At 31.4% G+C, this 22,596-nt stretch overlaps 2 protein-coding genes and 1 long non-coding RNA gene across 10 annotated transcripts in view; 2 read left to right on the plus strand and 1 right to left on the minus strand.

The window, feature by feature from the left end:
- LOC100647853 (GTP-binding protein 2) overlaps positions 1 to 3,117 on the plus strand; it is a 29,509-nt gene extending 26,392 nt beyond the window's left edge. For all 4 annotated transcript variants that reach the window (XM_048408281.1, XM_048408282.1, XM_048408280.1 and 1 more), the window contains 5 exons: positions 82 to 375; positions 507 to 767; positions 839 to 1,229; positions 1,320 to 1,605; positions 1,692 to 3,117. In XM_048408281.1, the coding sequence (XP_048264238.1) occupies positions 82 to 375; positions 507 to 767; positions 839 to 1,229; positions 1,320 to 1,605; positions 1,692 to 1,976 (1,517 nt within the window). In that variant the 3' untranslated portion in view covers positions 1,977 to 3,117. The remainder of the gene's footprint in view (positions 1 to 81; positions 376 to 506; positions 768 to 838; positions 1,230 to 1,319; positions 1,606 to 1,691) is intronic.
- Positions 3,118 to 3,291: 174 nt separating this feature from the next.
- On the minus strand, positions 3,292 to 22,489 carry LOC100647974 (leukocyte elastase inhibitor). Of its 4 annotated transcripts, XM_012311314.3 has the most exons (7): positions 15,066 to 15,506; positions 7,839 to 8,128; positions 6,438 to 6,776; positions 6,071 to 6,327; positions 5,056 to 5,185; positions 4,539 to 4,878; positions 3,292 to 4,469 (listed from the first exon to the last, which is right to left on the minus strand). In XM_012311314.3, the coding sequence occupies exons 2-7, from the start codon at positions 8,124 to 8,126 to the stop codon at positions 3,877 to 3,879; spliced, it is 1,947 nt and encodes a 648-aa protein (XP_012166704.2). In that variant the 5' UTR covers positions 8,127 to 8,128; positions 15,066 to 15,506; the 3' UTR covers positions 3,292 to 3,876. The 4 variants fall into 4 exon arrangements, with proteins under 4 accessions (XP_012166704.2, XP_012166703.2, XP_003397327.2 ...); XM_012311313.3 differs by lacking the exon at positions 15,066 to 15,506 and adding an exon at positions 22,376 to 22,489 and having other exon boundaries at positions 3,292 to 4,878; XM_003397279.4 differs by having other exon boundaries at positions 3,292 to 4,878; positions 15,066 to 15,505.
- LOC110119504 lies at positions 20,514 to 21,945 on the plus strand. 2 transcript variants are annotated; one of them, XR_002307974.2, is made up of 3 exons: positions 20,514 to 21,104; positions 21,185 to 21,282; positions 21,426 to 21,945. It is a non-coding gene; the product is annotated as an uncharacterized LOC110119504 (long non-coding RNA). The 2 variants fall into 2 exon arrangements; XR_007225026.1 differs by having other exon boundaries at positions 20,514 to 21,282.
- Positions 22,490 to 22,596: the final 107 nt, after the last annotated feature.

Here is a 22,596-nt window from a genome sequence, read left to right on the forward strand (position 1 = left end):
AAACCGTTTTATAAATTATAATTATCTAATCATATATGTTTAATGACTTTATTATTTATCATATCATTATTTAATTATTAGGTGTGGAAGATAATGGAAAATTAACAGGCTTATCAAGAGAAGACATGAAGGCATCATTAAAAACTCTAAATGATATGGCAGCTAGATTAGGTGCTACAACAAGTATACTACGTGAAAGACATGCCAATTCTAAAAATAAAGATATAACCACACGTCACAATAAAGAGGAAAGACAGATAGCAGAAGTTTTAATAAGAAAGTTAAGGAAAGGGGATAGAGAGGATCAAGATAGTATTATTGATTTGAGACTTGCAGTCACTGGTGCCCAGGATGCTGGAAAATCAACTCTCTTAGGTGAGAGGATTAGCAGAGGACATTTAAGGTAGAGAAATATACTTAGAGTTTACTCTGCTAAATTCGTTGTTCATCTAGTTTATAATAATTGAATTGAAATGTAAATTTTAATGTATCTGAAATGTATATAGGAGTATTAACCCAGGGTGAGCTAGATAATGGTAGAGGGAGAGCAAGGCTGAATATGTTGCGACACCTTCATGAGATAAAAACAGGTCGTACATCATCGATATCTCACGAAATTATAGGTTTTGATAGCAAAGGGCATGTTCTAAATTATGCGGAAATGGCAACTGCAGAAGAAATATGCGAGCACGCGACGAAAGTTGTTACATTTATAGATTTAGCCGGTCATCGTAAATATTTAAGGACTACGGTACTCGGTCTCACAGGTACGATAACTCGAGTTATCTTGGTAAATTGTAAATTTTATTAATGAGCGATTTATAACCTTATCTTTCAGGATATTCACCTCATCACGTGATGTTAGTTGTAGCACCGCCTATGAATGAAGCGTCGCAAGAACACATGGCGTTATGTCTTACATTGGGACTTCCATTTTTTATAGTTGTAAACAAGATCGATCTTGGTTTTTATAGTATATCCGAAACAATAAATCAGTTAGAGAACGCCATTAATGCACAGGGATATTGTAAGCAATTAATAATGTATAATAACAGTCAAATGTCGTGGAATTATGAATCAGAGATAATACCAGTTTTCAATGTGAGTTGCGTTACCGGGGAGGGTTTGGAAGATTTAACAAATTTTATTAAGAATTTATCACCATATAACGTGAATTCTGCAGATTCAGATCCTGAATCATGTCTGTTTCAAATTGACGAAACTTTCAGGTGTATATTTTTTTCTAAAAATATAATTAGAATTATATTTAGTAACCATATGAATTATAAAGTCAAGCTGTTTTCTTTTATTTCATACAGAGTAGCAGGTTTGAACGAACCTGTTTTGGGAGGATTGCTTGTGAGAGGAGCAATCGCTCCTGGAACTCGATTGTTGGTAGGCCCTTTACCAGATGGTGAATTCAGTCCAGTTAAAGTTGTTAGCTTACATCGAAACAAGACTCCATGCTGTTTAGTAAGAGCATCGCAGAGTGCTAGTCTAACATTAGCACCGCCAACAAATCGAAGCCCCCCTTTGCCCCATCTAAGACCTGGAATGGTTTTAATATCACCATGGGACCAACCTCATGCTACACTTTTTTTCCAAGTATGTTCAACATAATGATATCTCACATAAAATACATATAAGATTTAAATAAATTACTTATTACAATTTTATGTGCATATTCTTAGGCAACTGTATTAATAGTGTACCACGCGACTGCAATATATTCTGGTTTTCAAACAACTGTGCATATAGGGAATGTAAGGCAGACGTGTATCATTAAAGGAATAATGGATGCAAAAGACAGAGGTTTACAAACGAACGATACGGCATCCGTGTTATTTAGGTTCGTCAATCATCCGGAATATTTGCACGTCGGTATGCGATTATTATTACGAGAGGGTCGTACTAAAGGAATCGGTAAAATAACACAGATATTTCCACTAATAGGTCAGCAGAACAGTATGCAGTAAGTAAATCAAGTAAAATTTTACGTGTAAAAAGTATTAAGGTATGCAATACATTTATGAAGATGATAAGAAAGTTACTGTAATATTAGATGTAATTATATCATGCGCCTGGCATAAGTATTTAAAAAATACCGATAATATTCGTTATAAAGCACACAGTGGTTTTGTTTGTTTTCAATTTTTTTCTTCTGTTTAGTACAATGAATGCATGTACACGATTAAACCTGCTTTAGTTTAGTTTTCTATGCTCTTAAAATAGAGATGTATTTTTATGTGAGAAAGACAAGGAACAGTTGGTCTTGATAATATAATTTCTGCCCTTTTTGTTTTAAAAAAATGTGTTGTTCAGTAACGAAAGAAATAATATAGAATGAACATTGCCAGATAAAAATTATTGATTGATAGCGAAAAAAAAGAATACTTCTGCTTCAGGTGCATAAGAGAAAATAAGTTTAGTTGTAAGAGAGAAAAATCTTAGAATCATAAAATTTCATGGACCCTAAATAGTACCTTTGTTTCATTATAGTATTTATGAAGTCGCTGACGACTATGCTTATTTTGTGATATGAAATAAAAGGTCGTTTTATGTCATCCTTTTGTGTGTGACGTTGTAGTTTAAAAATTCTTTGTGAGAACAATCATTATAATAATGCAATGTTTCTCTATAAAATTTCATTTTGGCTATGAATCTATTTATTCTGCTAATATTTAAGAAACGAAAGACTAAAAAAACGTTATAGTTGACAAACGCAGAATAAAAATTTTCGCAATAGACTACTATTGTGAAATGATAAGCATCGAGTGCTGTATCGTTTTTAATTCATAGAACTTTCAGAAAGAAAATTATATTATATACTTATCCATATATGTTATGTATATAGAAAGAAAAAATGTTTTCTGTCAAAGAATCAAAAAATGTTACTTAAGACGGTTGTATTTGCGCACGTGTCTAAATTGTAAATGGTCAAGTCTTCAAGATTATATGAGGTTACATATCATAACACATGTTAAAATGTTTTGTAATCATAAATCATTATGCAACCGTCCAAAAAAGATTTTGTTTTATTTACATTAAATCTCAAGTGTAATGCTGTATTATAAACTGTAAAGTATTTTGAATAAAGCAGAAAAATTTACATGTCTATTTGAAGTGAAATTAAAATATTGGGACCATATCTTTATATCTAAAAACATCCGTCTTTATTGTCCAAAAATAAGTAGATCAAACAAAGTGATAATTAATATATATATGGCTTTGACAATAGTAATGTCAAAACCCTTTTGATATCATTTTCGCTTCAATCAATTATTTCCACAATTGAAAAAAAGAAACGCAGACATTTATTCAATATGATTACATAAAATCTCTTAATAACTTAATCCTATGCTAACAATATAACATTTAATATAACGTCAAATCGCAGTCGGAGATAAAATAATATAATATTAAATTCTGAGAAAATACTGTTCCATTACAGGTAGGAAATACAGATATAACATCTATAAATATAGTTTTCGATTCGATTATTTTCATAATTACGTGCATAACTCTAACCTACGAAGGTGGAGATTCAAGGAAAGAATCGTATAAATAAATAGCGCGTGAATATTTGTATCATAACTTCATTGTAGCTTGTTGCGTGCAAAGGAAAAAGCGTTTCCTTCGGTTAAACCGGTTTCTTTCATCGATCCTTCAAACGAAATTACTCATTCAAGGATGGTAATCACCCGCATGACGAGTACTATTCACGAAGAAATGAATTTATGTACGGTCGTTACTGCGAAGATAAGCTGTGATACATAATACCAATTGGAAGAAAGAATGTTAGTAATTGTTCAACGTGATTACTTTCTTCGATAGTTGTCTTCATCGTCATATTCTAAGGAAGACTTGTGTTTCAGATTAGGTAGTCGGATAATTTGGCGTTGGAACGTTTATCGTGCCCCAGAAGAGCACGAGCTTCGATGGGTCGTGTCTGATGAAGAAGATGAAGGGTCGATTCGCAATGAACTTCTTCTGACTTCCATCACGCTCCAATACAACGCTAGTCACGGCTGCGGCTTCGGTACCTTTTTCTGTGATATCCATTTCTACCTTTTGAAGAACATCTGTAGCGAAGAGATGTGGGTTGACCAGATTTGCGCTATTTCTAAGACTGTCCAGCCCGTATGATGGAAGATTCTGATGTCTCACAAAGTCCAGGAAGTTTTGATCAATTGGTCTGGTTTGCCTTCTATTTCTTTCTGTTTGTTCTTCGAAACGATACTTGTTTTCTTCGAGATTTACAATCTTTGCATTATCGTGATATTCTTTGGATCTGCCCTCCACTGTATACGAGCTCCTATCTTTCTTTCCTTTAACGTCACGAATATCACGAGTCTTTCTGAGGAAAAACCCATTCGCCCATTGTTCCACGTTGTAACCACGAATTTTGTCTTCGTACGTAAAGTAATTTCGTTTTACCACACGACCTGTTTGATCTTCGTTTCTCGATTCTGAGGAAGAATAAAAACGAGAGGGGAAGTATATCATGTCGTTGTAATTCTGTGGTTTCTTTTCATTACCATTCTGTGAAGTAGTTATGGTAGGAATTAATTTCGACCGTGATTCTGATGGCCTCACGTTCGTCTGGTTTCTGTTATTCATATTGGTTACGACATTGGATTGAGATATAAGGCTCAAATCTGCTGTTACTGGATCGAATAAAGACTCGAGACCCAAAGCGGCAAGCGTAGGCCTTAAACTTAGGCTGGTGCTTAACTTCATTCGTGGAAAACCGATGACACATGTTTCGTTCTTTGCATTCTTAATTAAATTCTCGATTATGTCAACTGTTAGTTTATTCTTGAATTCTCGAAGAGCTTTTGCACCTGGAGTTGTTGGAAGCAGAACATACATCGAGAGCTGAAAAGAAATTATGGAATAATTTGATAAGATATGTATGTGTATGTAATAGAAATTTTTAAAGAATTGGGTGAATTTTAATTTTAGTTGCAGTAGAATGGAATAACTAATTTTGAATTGAAATAAAATAACATTATTTGAAAGCTTATATTTGTTGTGAATTTTTAAAATACTTACTTCGCGACCCTTGTATGGAAAACCAATGATCTTCGCGCCCAATTTCTTGTCTAAGTAGAACGGAAACGTGCCTCCATTATACATCATGTTGACACTAACTGTCTCGTTTGGCTCAATGAAAAATGGTCTCCTATTTAAACAATCGAATTAATTATATAATGCGCCATAATTGCAACTGATTATTAACCCATTAAGAGTCAAACAGTGAAATGATGTATAAAAGCTTACATTATTAAAATACTTAAATGAAATAACTTATATTCTTTTGTTAATGTACAAAAAATGTAATAGAATAACAGGTACTTTACAGAAATCCATTACAACATGAATAGAACAAATATTTTTATAAAATTGAAGGAGCTTAGTAAAAAAATAAATAGAAACGAAAAGAAATATTACACAAATCCTTGGTTTCTTTTTAATAATTGTAATATTAAAAAAGAAAATTTAATAATGCAAGTTGATTGAAACAAATTTTTCTTATTAAACCCTTTGAGTGCTGAATACTCCCAGCGGAAACAATTCGTGTAGATGACACGCGCATAGCGGTTGCTATCTTTGGAAACGGAATACTTCTTTTGCTAATGTGGACTATGTTGGTTGAATATGCAAGGTGCAACTGAGTTATAATGTATATGTACACCTGTACACTTACAACGTCACCATGGCGGCGACAATGGAATTTTTAATTCCTCTTACAATGTCGCCACGGCGGCGACAACGGAGTGAAAAGGGATATTATTCATATTCATATACAGAAGATAAATGAACTTCCATATTTTTGTTTATGTCGTTGCTAAGAAATGCACATGTATCATCTCATACACTAGTAAAGAATCTCAAGCGCGGGAGGGGTCGAAAAAGTTGATAAACGCATATATGCGTCCTGAGTCCACACAAATAGCTTCTGCTAGACGCATATATTCGTTCATAGCGCTCAAAGAAAAGAGATTACAATGGTCTATGTTCTCTATATAAAACCTACATAAACTTCCTTCATAAAGGAAAATGATACCTTTTCGTAGCTCCATCCAAAAAGTATTGGTCCCATTCTCCATTAAAGTAGAGCGCTGATAAAAGAATCATCGCTGTTCCTGACCCCGGCACATGGTTTAGGATACTTGTAATTTTGCCTTTCGTCTTCTGCCGCACCCACATGTTTATCATCTCCTCTGCCCCTTTTCCATTTCTAATAAAATCCACGTTGAATATATCGGTTTGATAAATCTCTTTACTAAGTAACTTGAATTGCGGCAGTATTGGAAATCCATCCTAAAACACAACCATTAAAATTATAATCAATTACACGTTTTATTTCAAATGAAATCCAATTCCCTTTTCATTTTTCTAAAGTTTAATTCGCTCGTGAAAGGAAATTTTACCTGCACGTATGCCGCTGTGGCGAAGTTCAGTTGCGGTAGAAGTATCCCAGCAGATTCTTTACTTTGAAGTTGGGACAAAAGCACGCCAAACATCTGGTGAACAACCTCAGAATTTTGTGAGATATCAATCCCGGCCTCTAATCCAAGAACCTTGGACGCTTCATCGAAAGTCCTACCCGCAGAACCTGCAAGAACGATTGCCAATATCGCGGCAAGGCTAGTTGGCGAAAAAACTATGTTGTCCCGTTGTTCGATCAAGGATACGCCTCGAGTTCTATGGATCTCTCGTTCTACGTCCAGACCGAATTTCAGTACTCCATTAGCGATGATATTGTTCACCTGTAACATAATTCCAAATACGTTATTATCCACTTTCAATAGTATATGTTCGTATATTCTATTGATGGAAAATCTTCTTAATTTTCTCAATAAATATCTTTTACGAAAGTTTCCGCTGATTTGAAAAAGAAACGTGCTTGTTTAATTGAAATAAACGTGAACTGTTCACGCGTCATCAGCGACAGCAAAGAAAAATGCGCAGTCAGAGTTAAACAACACTTGTAAACTTTTTCGATCCCAGTATGTGCTCTATTGTGTAACACGCTGTAAGCTATAACGTTGTGGCGATTTACACAAATTCAAAAACACTTCAAGACCTTTATTCAACGCATAATTACATTTTACGCTAGTAAAATACGAAAAAAGTGAAGCCCCGCAAATTACCATCAAGGTATCATTAATCTATCCGTATGAAACTTTAAGATCACTGTTCAACTGTTAATGTTTATCGGACAACTTGCGTCACTGATGTTGCCTTTTATTTTCATCATGAATTTCTTAAGAGTATTTCATAATTTTATAAGTTACACACTTCTACTACTTTTCGTGACTCATGCGATAATGAATTGAACTGTAAACACCCAAAGCTTCTATCAAAACCTTTCACTGTATGCCTTTTTAATTCTCTTACATTATTTGGCTTTTTTTAGATTGAATTCTATTTTTTTATCATTGGAAAATTTCTTAGCGCGTTCACGATGCAGAACGAGAACGTACTTAATCTTTATACGTTAAGACGCTAAACAGAATTTTGTATATTTCCATCCATTAAACAATATTTCAAGCTCACAGCAGAAAAACGTGATAAGTACTTTTTGGGTGACTCTATGATATTTTGAAACTAATTTAGACTTAAAAAAGATTAATACATAGCGTGAATAATAGTCTTAAACGTACAGTGGCTACAAAAAGAATTGCCACGTATTCTTATTTTCCAAGAAGCATATATACATACATATAGTACATACAACTAGATATGTATCATTCATATGAATAAAGAAAAAATTACACTTAATCGGGTACGGTCTAAGTACTTATTTTAACAAGTATTTTTATGCTTACATGATTGCCCCAGTCTTGCAACGTGTTTTCGGTAGTAGTTGGATATGATACCTTTGTTCTTCGCGGTGCACCGAGTCCAAGTATTGGCGGTGAAGTTCGTGGTAATTGCGAACTTACTTGATAGGAATTGATTGTACTCTTTACAGAATCTTGTGACTGTACATTTTGAGGGATATTTGGAAAAATGGATGAAGGAACGGTCGTAGACGCGAGTAATTTATCGTCTGGATAGATTAGTTGACCAAAGCAAGTGGCCGTGAGACACAAGAATATAAGCGTAGTCTTCATTTCTGCAAAAAAAGAAAAAAAACAGATAATGGTAATTAGACATATTTTTGTGATATGTGCATAATTATTTTTGCAGTTAAAATTGTAAGGTAAAGTATTAGAAACAGGTGCTTTGTGAAGGATTCGAATATTTTAATAGTATCGAAATATGAAAATTGAAATTTGTTACGAACAAAATTGTTAAAGTTAGTCAATGGAAAATATTATACGTAAATGACTGAGTACTCTAGTATACGAATATCAGCAAAATACGATTACACATAAATGGCTGAACACATTAACATTCGAATGTTATTATTAAAATAATGTGAATGCCCATAAATATCTGCACTCTAGTTATAGTTTCAAAGCTTTTTCTTCGTAAATTACCCTCCAATATATATGAGAAGAGCCGTGATGTTTTGAAGAACCGGTTTTAGAATTTTACCGTTGTTAACCAGTCGAGTGCAGGTATAAATATAATATGCTTTGGTAGTCATTTTTTTCACGAATTGTAAATTCTGCAATCAGCGCCGAATAATTAGTACGATAAATGAAATGAAATAGAAATTTAAACTCCGAAAAACTCAACGAGGATAAAAACTTAATAGATGTCCTTATTTCGATTCTTCGCGTATTTTTCTCTGTGACCGCAGCAAATTAATCTCTTCAGGGATAAATTTAATTTTGGACCGAAGAATATACATATTTAAAATCCATTAAAAAAGAATTTTAAAAATACTGATTAGAGAAAAAGATTAGAGAGAGGATTGATTGGGGAAAAATATTGATAAAACAAGTCTTCGACGAAAAGTAGCTTCGAAAACATTCGAAACAGTAGCTTCTGGTTCATAAATATTCATTTTCTCTGTATATTTGTAAAACTTATCTGATATCTATGCGCTCTTTTCTTTTTCTTTTTCTTTTTCTCTTTCTCTTTCTCTTTCTCTTATACGTGAAATTGTAAGTATGTACAGTCAACGCAAACAACGTTTACGGAATCGCACAACTCTATTTGCATACTACACTTAACCCATCTGCTTTTAAAAGTGAAATTCCTTCAACTTAAGAACGCAGGGCTTCTTCATTCTTTCTACATATTTGTTAGAAAAGGAAAAAGGATGCTAAAGGAGAAAAGAAGAAGCAAAGGGGTATTATTTTTAACAAACACATTCATTTATTACGAAAAGTAATAGCAAATGAAAAGGAAATAGCTTAATCGTTGTTAATTAATTGTTTTGCTGTAATGATAAACTACAATTGATTTAAACGTTTCGTTATCATTTCACCAAGATACATATGGTCGTTCCAATTTCCTATTTGCATACGTTATCGCGTTTTATTTGTGTATTCCATACTAACTATTTATATAAAAACTGTAAATAAATTAGATTGAAAATATGAACTACTAATTAGCGCTAGTTTATTAAAAGATATTGAAAAGTAGCTTCTAATTAACAGGTATTTTATCCTAAAAACTATTTTACCAAAAAAAAACTCTTTTTTCACAAATTCATATAAAAAAATAAAATTTATCTTCATCAAAAATTCCTGTTAAAAGCATTTTTTTCCAAATATGGAATTCATCGAAATTCTATATCTCTTTTGTTAACGACACAATTATGCAGAAAGAAAACATATTTAAGAACCTATTTTAAGACAAACTCAGAAAAATTTAACTTACCAATTTATTAAAATATCAATATCAATACGATTCCCATCTTATCTACTACCAAATCGAAAAATTAACGAACAGGATGAAAATTTATTAATAATTTTCTTTACATGCGATATTTGCTCTACCCTAACATGTTCAACATCAATCATTAATTTTCAAGACGTAGCAATAATTACGATACAACAACATCACTATCCATTATCATCATTAAGCGACTAAGAAAGCAACGACGCTAATTTTGGTATTATTTAACATATACGTCGTTCCTCCACTGGCGAGAAAATAACGAAGATACTAATGTATTGTTATACGTACGTAGCGTTAGCTATCGATCTGTCTGCGGGTATTTCACGACACTATAAAATGCTTTTGCTCGCGTCATTGAAGATTAGAGTTGACAATATCGTGGTAGCGAGCATCCAGTGGGAAAACCCACATCAAACGTTATCCTTGGTCAACTGCGAGATGAACGATGATGCATGACCGAGACACATAAGTTCGACTGTACATTTTAAGCGAATGAAACGTGTACGAACATGCGTCGTAAAATTGTATCAACGGCCAGGTGCACTTTTACGGATCGATGAAGATTATTTTAGGCTTGTTTGAAAGAAACGTAAAAGGTAAATGTATTCAGCTGCTTATGAGATTTGATGTTGGATGAGATAGTTAAAAGACATTATTAAGATGTTTTGTAATTGTAGGAAGAACGTGGTTTATCCGTTTAATTCGCTTTTGGAAGGAAGAAGAAATGTTTCGTAATGCACGATGACTTAGATCGTTTACAATTTAATATTAAAAGTAATAGAATAGCCGAAAGAACTAAATTGCACTTTTATTGAAATTTTTGTGATTATACGATTACTTAATTGTAGTAAAAATTTAATAGATTTCGAGGAATTTGTGTTTTCGAAAATTTAAATAACCTTTTGTAAAATATATAAATAAAAGCTTGTTTTTCTTCTATATATTTTATTAAAAAGCCAGAAGTTTTGTAATTCTGATATTTTCAGAATTTTCTTTCCAATTGAAACTATGCATAAAGATTCTATTTTTAGGAATACAATTTTCGCCTGGTACAATTCTATATATCTGTAATATAATCTTCTGCAGTTTAAAGACAATAGAAACCCAAAAGAAAGGTAACACAGGATTATACCACGTGCCTGACCTTTTAAGAATCTTCTTTCTAATCAAAATGCTTGTTGCGAATTCTACTTTCAGAATTGGAAAATTCCGTCCGTTATAACTCCTATATATAATTTCATACAAAATAAGGACAATGGAAGCCCAAAAGGAAACTGACTATCTAAATCCCCAGAATTTGTCAATTAATATAATCGAACTATAAGAGAAATATCGAAAAATCCACCTTCTCCACCAATCTCTAAAAATTTTCTTAACCTTCGGTACGAATTGTCTTCTTGGAAGCAGGTGTCTATCTCAAAATTGCATCAATGACTACCATTGTCTACCATTCCTTGAAAGTTCGATTTTCCAATTATCACGATACGCGATCTCTTTCTCTATTTTATTGCCATGTATAGTCACGACAAGCGCATCTTCAATAAACTAGTCATTCGAGTGTAGGAATTTCATGACTATCACGAACTCGACCCTCTATAATTATCCATCTTCGTTGAAGATCCGTGTCTGAAAGGATCATTGCTGATCACGGATATCTTCGAAGAAGATTTAACAGGATTCAAGTGTAGGACAAGGAGGCATAGAGAGAGGACGAATATGAAGATGAAGAACTTAATATCATCGTAATTCATTAAGCGTCATAGTTTATATATCCTTGTATGAAGACCTTATCACCTTCTGATCCCGAAAGTAATATGCTCGACCATGATTCTTCAATTTTTAGTTACGCGTCGATATAATCGATAAGTTTTATGAGTAATAAAACATGAATTGTGAAATACAAAGAAAAAGAGAAAAAAAAATGTTCAAGAGTGAGTTATACTTAAGAATGTATTCAATCATTGAGAAGTCAAATTAGCTGTTTCTATGTGCATTCTGATAATTCTTTAATTTTAATATCATATCGTACGTTTTATTTATTACTCTGACTACTCAGAAACCTAAGCGATTAACTTTCGTGATGTTATTTAGTCTATCCTAAATGGCTCAATAAAATTGTAGAATAAAGTATACTGGCTAGAACTGTACCAAATTATGTCATCTAGTGTTCTATGACGGATCTGTACTACAAGATACAAAGAATAGTTATTAATAAAGGAGACAGATGATATAATGTATCTACCATTTGATGGTGAAGCTATGACGTGATTATTTGCCCTTTTCAGTGTGTATCAAATCGTGTATCTTTCTTATTATCTATGATGTAAACTCACTTATGCAAGGTCTGTTGAATTTCAGGACTTTTAAATATTAACAGCTGAAAAATAAAACCTTAGATACACTATACTATCCAGTTATAGAAAAACAAAGCTACAATAAACTACAATGAATGAAAAATGAATTTCTTTGTTAATAAAGATTCAGCTTTGACTCAATTAACATCTAGGCAAAATGTAAACAGTGAATTTATAAACAAAAAAACTTTATATCAATATTAGAAGATAGTAGACAGAGGATTATAACTGGTAATGTGATGAAAATAAATAGATGTATATAACTATACATCTTAGTAAAGGTTAAGAATAATTCTGTCAAAAATTGTTCGTGCACACTTTCAATAACTGCAAAAATGTAAAGTTTAAAACTCGTTATTTCGAAAGGCACGATAGTTTTATTATTCACAGATACTATCTTTACGTCTTGCTTGACAATTTCCTAATCAATAATATGATTTAAATTAGAAGTTATATATTATAAATTCCTGTTTAACAATTTCATAATCTTTTATCGCATAGTATCATCAAATAATTTATACATCGTAAAATTTATTTTCAAAACTTTCTTATTTTCTTTCATCGTCAAACTTATTATTGCTAATCAAAGATATTTATTACCAATGGTAACCTGTAACTGATATGTAAAATTTCACCAATCATGATGGATGAATTGTGCAAGAGAACCTGAGGTTAATATATTACTTTATTGCTTTATAATTATTATACTTTGTTGCTATATTAATTAATCATTGTATCAAGTTAGTATGTTTATAATATTATATTATATAATATAATATTGCATTTTTATATTATTAATATATTGCTTTAGTGCGTAAATATTTTAGCCAAAGGAGAATGTGTCATACTTCTGTGAATCACTGTAACTGGAAATTGCTTTGGCGAGGACCGGATGATCATTATTCGGCGTGGTGAAAAATAATCATTGTTTGGGAACAATAAACAGCAAAATTGTTCCAAATCATATACGTATATCGTTGTTCCGATCGTGATATCCTTTGAATTGGTTTCTGTTAAAAACGGAATCAAACGATCAAGCGACTGTGCGTTCAGCTACAGGATACTGTAATTGTTGGCGACACAATCACGTGGATATCTGCTCCTTCTGAAACTGGTTCCGCAAATAATATTTGGATTTTGCACATTCCCAGAAACTCCGCGAAATTTGCCTCCATCTGTTAGAATTCGCATCGTCTGACCAAGCGCGACGATTTATCATTACTACCATTATTTTTTTGTTTATTTGTTACTATCGCTCGTTTATCGTTACTTGTGGTTACTATCGCTAGTATTGTGCCTCTTTAAAACTGTTTCGGCGATTACTTATCACACATTCGAGATTGCTTTTATTTGACACAAAACATAAATTATTAAATCATTGAGTGTAACTTTCCTTTTGGAGAAAAAAATTTGAATGGAAAAAGAATCCCAAATAAGTATTATTTCTTTCCTAAACGATGAAACGTATATCGTATTCGATGTAGAAAAAAATTATTTAATGCATTAATTGCAATGATTTCTAAGTTGTCTTCTTTTTAATCAAAAAGTGTCTTTCAGAATTCATCCGAACTTTCCAGATAATCCCATGTGCCTTCAAAATTTATATTGCCATAAAAATTTTCCGAATAATCACGAAAGTACTCCAAACTTCCATAAAACTTCCATTATAATCATGTAATCATGAAAGAAGCATTTATAACTTATTTGAGTTATTATCCAATTCCTCTTTCTTAAAATTCGTTTAAACATTCAAAATACCTGCACATGTTACTTAAACTGTTCTATACCTAAACTATGTTTGTATTGCCAAGATACTCGAATATCCTTTCACGTGTAGCAGAACTTAGTAATCCCAAATTTTCAAGTCTTCCATAATTATTATCGTAGAAATGTTTTATTAGCACTTAATTCTACCTTTTTAAAATTCATCAAAATGTCCAATATAATCCCATTCTACCAAAAAGCTTCTACAAATGATACAACATTCCTTTGCAATGAATATCTTTGGAATCAAACGTCATATCTTAAACAGGAAGGTATAAATATTCATGAATTTTTATTTACATGCGATAGCTTTCTCTTCAAAATTAACCTCTAGTAAGATTTTAACCTCTTTGCGATCTCGTATGTACAGTGTCATCTATAGATATTTGGGCATTCTCTTTGAAATTATATTACGAATATATAAAATATATTCCTACTTTTCTCAAATGAAACTTTTTAATTCAATCTCCCCTTTTAGTTTCAGTCGAATCGATATTTGAGACATCGATAAGAACAATGGTCAATATTTATTACTATAAATAAAAAAGTAATATATCAAAAATGAATGAAAACTGATAGTGCGAAAACACCTGAATTAGCTGATTAAATTTTGTATAGATTTTATGAATCATCGACTGTTGATTATAGATAGATATGAAATTTGAGTAATAGTAATATATTCCTTGTTTCAATTTAAATTTAGCAAAGTATTTGATTCCAGATTCTAGATATAGCATAATGTAAAAAATAGAACAATAGAGAAATATTGCTCTATCAATGTTCCTCTATCTAGATTATAGATTTTTGTGCATTTACGAGAAACTTGAAGATGAAGACAATTAAAATACGTGAAATGTATAAAATATAGTAGTCGTTCTAATATCCAATAGGTGAAACAAATCGTTGCTAAAGTTTTACTTTCTTGTAGTTTGCGTTTACAAAATTACAAGCTAACATAAAGATTCGCAGTCTAAGCATAACTTTGAAAATATAACAAAAACCTCGATGTTTTGATAGAATTACGTCAGGTATCAGAATATGTGACACAAGCTCCGCATTCTGATCACTGAATCCCTCGACCTCCTTCAACTATCTCCCGTTAATACAGAACACTCTGATTCTTGTCCTCTTACATACCTTTTCAAATGTCTTCAGAGTATCTTCTTCCGAATGTCGCGTCTCTTTCTCTTGCAGCTTCCACTCGAACACCGTGCGCTCTTTTCACTGATAAATTAAATCGTCGAGGCCAATTTACTTGTCATAGTATCATGAAAGACAGCGAAACGATATAATGGATAAAGAATGGTGAAGAAAATGAAAATGTCACGTGTGTTTGATAAAAAGTCGAAGATCTTCTGCATGCGTGTCCTCGTCGACAGAATGAAACACAGTACTTGTCTTGTTGATAGATCGACAGCCACGAGACGACTGAGTTAGTACGGTCTCCGTTGTGCTTTATTGTATTTACCGGTTTCGTCTCTGCCACTTCCCCTTGCCGTACGCGATGCTTCCTACAGTTTGTATATGCGAAAGAGGGGATGTCACTGTACAATATCATTTCTAGGGATCGGATCGAACACCTCGGCGCTGGGGTCAGCCTATAAAAAACTAATATTGTCAAATATTGTTGACCCACGGATTTCCTAGATAAATGACTGTTTTACAACCAGAAATTTATATATATCACGTTTTGAAAACAGCTTCCGTGATGAGACAGAGTCAACAGTGCTATATCTTTTTCTTGAAATCGGAGGCATTGATGGACATATGGTGTGCGATTGTAAATATTATACGAGTACATAGGAAATGCATTTTTTTACGCACTTATAGCATATAGCAATATGCACAAAACGTGCATTACATGGAAAAATGTATCGATTATCTAAAGTAGAGTGTGTTTTAACAAATAGGTGAAGGTAATCTTTGCTACGGTCTATTAATATAATAATTTATAATATTAATAAATCTTTGTATTTCTTTTTTGTGTATAGGACGAGAGTCAATGATTTTGTATGTTTCTTAAACTTAAAAGATCCACCGAATGCGATTGAAAATAAATCAGAGGGGAAATACATCTATGCTTTGATTCCATTTGTTTAGTTGCATTTATACAAATGCTGAATTTGTATAAATATTTGCAATTTACCGATGACTTATGTAACAAAATAAAATAAATAGAGAATGTAGAATAAAATCTTTTCATTTAGACCTTGGTTTTCGAAAGAATCGATTTTGGTATCCTTGATAAAATTTTTCTTTGTGCTTTGTTGAATTTGTACTTTGTTGAATCTAATAATCTAATAATTTATAAAAGTCGCGTAGGCATTCTAAATATAGAAACAATGGTGTTAATGTACCGTATTGTATGCATATAATTACGTATGTAAGTGCACTATTGCATACGCAGCTAATTTTCAAAGTCTGTTTTTGCATAAGAAATCATCTGCCCGCTCCACAAACCTCCCAAAATCAATTTTCTTAAAACCTAGATAAGTTTTAGATGAAAAAAACTGTATTCTACATTTTTGGTGAAATGATTTCCTGTTTTTTCTATAAATTTCATCTCACTTACAAATGCATACATACTTTGCAGATTTTCAAAATCAATTTGAAAGACAAACTCCAATTTTTTTTAATTTCAATTCTGCATATTTTGGATCCACTTCATATTATACAAGACTTGATCCGAGCAATGATTGGCTTATGACGATTCAAATTTTCTTTTGTTTATTGACTGTGGTAAATTCTTATTATTTCTTTCTTATTGTTTTCGGCAGGTCGTTCATTTTTTGAGTCAGCTCTTTTTCGTAGTCCTTAATGTATTGCATATGTATTGTATTTTCTATCGTTTATTTATTTTTGGATAAGGTAGCGTTTATACAAGACTTTACTTTGAGCCATATCTTGAGGCATTTAGGAGGCAGGAGCCTTAAATTTGGCGTAAGTCAATATTACATAAAGGTTATTTGAAATAATAAATGCTTATGATAATTGGATTGGTTTGTTTGTTTCCCAAGAAATAAAGAATACCTAGATTAATTGCCAATTATTTAGCAAAAATTTATTCAACACACAAGCTTTTTTCTGAGAAAGTTCGTTACTGACATTTTACATTTTTCTGTAATGTTATACATATTGTCATTTATTTTATGCATATTATTTTTCTGTTATATATAGCCATGATATTTCGTGTTAGCGATGATAAGCTATAATCGTTCTGCGCAGTACATGGATTAAAAGAGATTAATTTTGTTCCGACAGAAAAACCCACAGAGGAACACTGTGAGGTCCTAGACGAAAAAGTTTATAGTAAGGTTGTACAGGTAGACATTCGAATAAAATATTCCAATAAAAACCAGAAACTGTTTTAAACAAGTTTTACAAAGCGTAATTTAGAAGGAGTATTACATTGACATGTGTAAACATCTATTTGTATGAGACAATATAGATTGCCGAATTTTCTGAACTGGAGATACTGGAACCTTTCGGAAAAACCTAATCCCTGGCGTCAGTTCAGGTATCGCCCTGTCCTTGACAAAAGAAGGTGCGCCAAGGGCATATAATAGAGTTGTCGTAACACTCAGGATGCTGTTAATTGAAAAATTAACATTTTCAAGATATCAGCGTGCATTCAGAACATGTGAGGCAAACCTTCTATAGTCGGAGAAAAACATTCATCGGACATTTTTCAACATTTCGATAGATATCATGCAATAGCAAAAACAAACGAACCAGTCAAACACTTTATCACACATTCAAACTCCAGAGCGTTATCTCCACTGAAACAACAACGACGAAATTTTTGTAACCGCTTCATATTTCTTGGAAAAGTCACCACTTGTTATCGAATGTGTCTCCAAACTTCTTCGTGTTCCTATATTTTCTTTTATATTTAATATAAATACATATATGTTTATATTATATATATATATATATATTTATATTTATATTATATATATTTATATTATATATATTTGGTAATACATATATATATTTCCAAATAGGAAAATTGAATTATAAAGCCTCAATTTATTTATCTTTAATGGGTAATAATATTACACAATTTTTAATAATCTGCCGTCATATATCACTGGATTTCCCAACAAAAATGTGCGATAAAGGGGAAGCCATAAACGCCCATTGTATCTTATTATTTTAGTAACATAATTAATAAGAACATCACATAGCTTTTCATGTTTCGTAGAACATCAACTAATTTTGTTGTTTAACTGTGTATTTAACTTCTCCATGTAACTGACGATAAGGGTCGAATTATAAACATTTAAATTGTATTTCTAAATTATTACATAAATAAATCATTGTATTAATGTTTTTCAGAATAACAATTAATTCGCAGTGAGGATTGAGTCGTAAATCCTTAAAATGAAATTCAATCGTATTATGTATATCTCGTTACAATATCTTAATCTTTTGTAATAATAACGCTACACACTTTTTAGTAATCTTTGACACATAAATTAATTTTATTAAGGAATTTTCCTAATGAATGATATTTGGCAAATTGTATAACTCAATTTGCTAAAAAATGAAGCCTTCGATCCAATTTTATTATTTTTGATTTTGATACACTGAATTTTCAAGTTACTTTTACATTAATAATCTCTCTCTCATCTCTGTATAAATAGACAATTTCGGAATAATAAATACGATTTGTTTGAATAGCTAATACATTTGAAAAAGCATAAGGTAATCGTAGATGTGGGTTTTCCCAAGGGTACATTTAAAGGAAGGGTTATTGCTGGAATCGTATTTATCATCATTTTCAATAGTAGCAAATCATTTTCTCGAGAAATAAATACTTAAAGTGTAGAATCATGTCATTTTATATGTACTCATAAATTTTTCTAATATCGATTCAGCAGTGAAAACAAGATATCACGGTTAAACAGTAATACACCCAATAGATATGGCCATACATGAATGAGCTATCTTCTTGGAGAAACTAATTCTGAGATTTTGATTAATACCATGTGCCAATGACGCATTTGAAAACAAAAGATCTGCCAGAATTTTATTCAATGACGTTTTTCAGTCGAAAAAATAACCGCGAGCCTGTGTTTCTCAGAGTGTTTGATTTCTTTTATAAATAGAATAATATTAATGTCGAATTGAAATATTATTATAAGAAAAGATGATATTTTATGAAAAAAAAAAAAAAATAAAAAAGGCTACAAATAAGATCAAGTTTAATATTTGTTCCATTATTATCGATTTAAAAAAGGTAGTACGGTCATAAAAGAGCAAATATTATTTCGTCAGCCCCTTTTTGTTTGCAGCAAATAAAAGATATACGATCACTAGAATTGCGTGACTGGTATTAATATCCATACACGAAGGTTATATTTTTAGATAATAAGGTATACATATATATATATTTCAATTATATTTAAAAAATAGTTCCATATTCCAGGTATTTTTCGTAATACGATATAAAGTATACCATTATATAAATTATATATAGTTTATACTACAAGTCTTAATATTATATTATAATTTAATTACAAATAACTATAATAAAATATTATATCATAAATTAAATTTATTTTAATTTATTGAACAGAGGTGTGGGTTGCAACTTTTTAAAATTAGAAAACTTCTAGAACTAAAAAAATGATCCTTATTTACCCCAGAAGTTCTACAGAGACAATATTTTCCGTCATTTGGTGTACTACTATCTCGGAATTTTCTTAAATTTAATTTAATCATTTTATCAAATTTGACTTTTAAAAAATCTATGATCTAATTAGATTGCCATCCGAAAATTCTTTCATTTCATTAGGATTCTCTTGCGTAATAATTTATCAACTAATACCAGTAATGACTAATATTAATAAAAGTGAATACCTAACAACATGTTTGAAATAATCGCAAATGAACAATGTCATCGTTAATGAAATATTGAAATTCGCCGAGTCTGTAGTTCATTTTTTTTATCTAAAAAAATCTTTTAAATACGTACGAATCTGCAGTTTACTCATAATTTATCAATGTTCTCCTATAAGTACTACCAAAATTCATAGTAGTTGACAGTTTATCCTCAGAATTAAACGTGAATGAATCTCTTCTAGACAGGTAACTAATTACACGCGACCGGGAAATTCGAACAATCGATTATTACGAGGATCATTGGAACGGAATCACGGGACTTCTTTTATTTTCGATTATGCATACCTATCCCATTAGATAGCGTTACATGATTGTATCCACGCGCGTCGAATTCAGCCGCAACAATCGACAAAACAGATAAGGATCACGAAGTCCGCAGGAAAGATTCTGCTGATAATTAATCGCCATTCATATAAATAGAAAATCGATTAGCACCACTTTTGCCTCTGTAACTGTGTTAATATCTCTACTGTTAGTCACGCAAATGATTGTTTTCTTTTTCCTCGGGGCAGAGGCAGCATAGGGTGCGTTATTTGAGAATGACTTTTTATTCAAATTAAACCTCATTTAAATACTATTCGATTTTAATCCCTTGATTATTTACCATTTATTCGTTCTTTCATTCGTTCTTCGAAACTTATTCATTTTTAACTTTTATATTATTGGTCGATATAGGAAGTTATATTAATACTTATAATGTATTATATAATATATTATACATTGATAATATTCACAATGATATACATAAAAACCTAAATTTAGATAAACGTCCGTAATCTAAAAATATAACTTCTTTCGAGCGCTGATCGGAAGTCGTGTCACGAAATTTCACAATGCGTGGGACTAATTTGGAAAGTGATGCAAATTATGTGAAATCGTATTTGACTTAGAAGGAATTTATGTACGTAATAAGATACGAATCGCGAAGTTCTTCGTTTCGATGGAAGCTGTACAGTTTCGAAGAAGAAATTTACATAGGAGGAAAAAAAACATATGGAAAATGGTGCACTCTTGCGTATACTGCAAAATATTATACGATAACAGAGCGTTACACAACATAAAAGGAAAATCGTGTTTATACGAAAAAGGCAATCGACATATGCAAATATACGTACGTCAAGCAAGGATTGGATACAATTTCATTTGTGTTTAGTTTTAAAGAAGAGCTTGGGAATACCGAGCACAGTGGGAATGCACAGTGGTGATTAATCATGCTTCATAGTCGATGGGAACGATTCATTATTGAAGCAGATTTCCAATTATACCAAGGTGGGATATTTTTAAAAGATTATTTTATTTTTATTCCGGATCACGCTAGTGAATTTCGATGATTTATTCATTAAACATAGGCGACTGGTCATAGAAGAATATCGTGGACAATATTTGAATTATTGAAATTTTTGTTGTAATCTTGACTATGTAACGATATTGAATATATCTGGTATATGTAAGTAAATAATATCGTATAATATATCTATTATAATATTATATTATTCATTTAAATTAATATAAATGTTACGTATCATGTCTTGTTTTGATTTTTATAAGCTTTCTTTGTATATTTATAATAATAATGTACATGTATTTTAGGTATCATGTAATATTTTTGATATAACTGAATAATTGTCAACATAATAGATAGAATTTTACCGGAAATTTAATATCACAGGGTACATATTAGATGCAGAATTCAAATGCCAAGAAAGGTTAGATCGCATCTAAAGTTTTGTTTGTAACATTTACTTGGTCAAAATTGCCTAGCTAAACTGATGATTCAAATCTGATTATACATGTAAGATATTTTATGCATTATCTCTATGACATTTTAGATCAGATAATATGTATTCGGATGTATTATATAGTTATTGGAGAAGTATCAATATTTAAATGAATTGAGAAACCTCTTTGCTTCGGTTAAGGAATATAAATTAAGAAACGATCTTATATATATATTAGTAATTGCGCATTTTATTTTATATAAATAATGCTGTAAATATCATTCGAGTTAAAATGAAACTAACCAAATTTTATACACCTATGTTTTTCAAAGTAAGTGGTAAAACAAAGCTTTTAAGATGCTGTTTTCATTACAATACATACAAATTCTAAATATGATTAAAAGAAAGATACAGGAAAGAATATAATAAGAAAATTTTGAAGGTCAAACATTAACCTTTTTCTCTTTAATTATTATGCAAAAGATGCGTTTGGTGACCTCTCTTCTACTAATACATATGCACGAGAACCTGTTGTTTTATAATCTGCTTCGATAATATCCCTAACACTTACTTGCTCTACTTGTACTGAAGTTGCAAATTTATACATATAAGTAAGAAAGCTACGTAGCAGCAACTAGTTTCATACATAGAGGTTAAAAATATATCTGAAGATACAGTACGCTAGTCATATAAAACATACGTTACTATGTTATCGTGTAAGTGGATGCGATATGAGAATGAAAAGAAAACGTTACATAGAGGCCCCTTCCATCATTGGCAAATAATGCCGCTCGTTGATCAGTGTTACACTTACATATTTACCTGTAAGGCACGTTCTCTTTTTATAACTATATCGCCTTTACACTCGTTCACGCACTCTATCTCTATATCTCTATGGTTTCACACATATGTATGTATAACAATAAAAGAATTTTTCTGTTTACAATGCTCCATTTTAATCTAAAAAATTCCTGTTTTATATATAATCCAATATATTATGACTTTAATTATTAATTTAGTATCATCTCAATTTAATTTTTTTT

This window comes from Bombus terrestris, chromosome 8, assembly GCF_910591885.1.
Source record: "Bombus terrestris chromosome 8, iyBomTerr1.2, whole genome shotgun sequence".
In the NCBI taxonomy this organism is placed as follows: domain Eukaryota; kingdom Metazoa; phylum Arthropoda; class Insecta; order Hymenoptera; family Apidae; genus Bombus; species Bombus terrestris.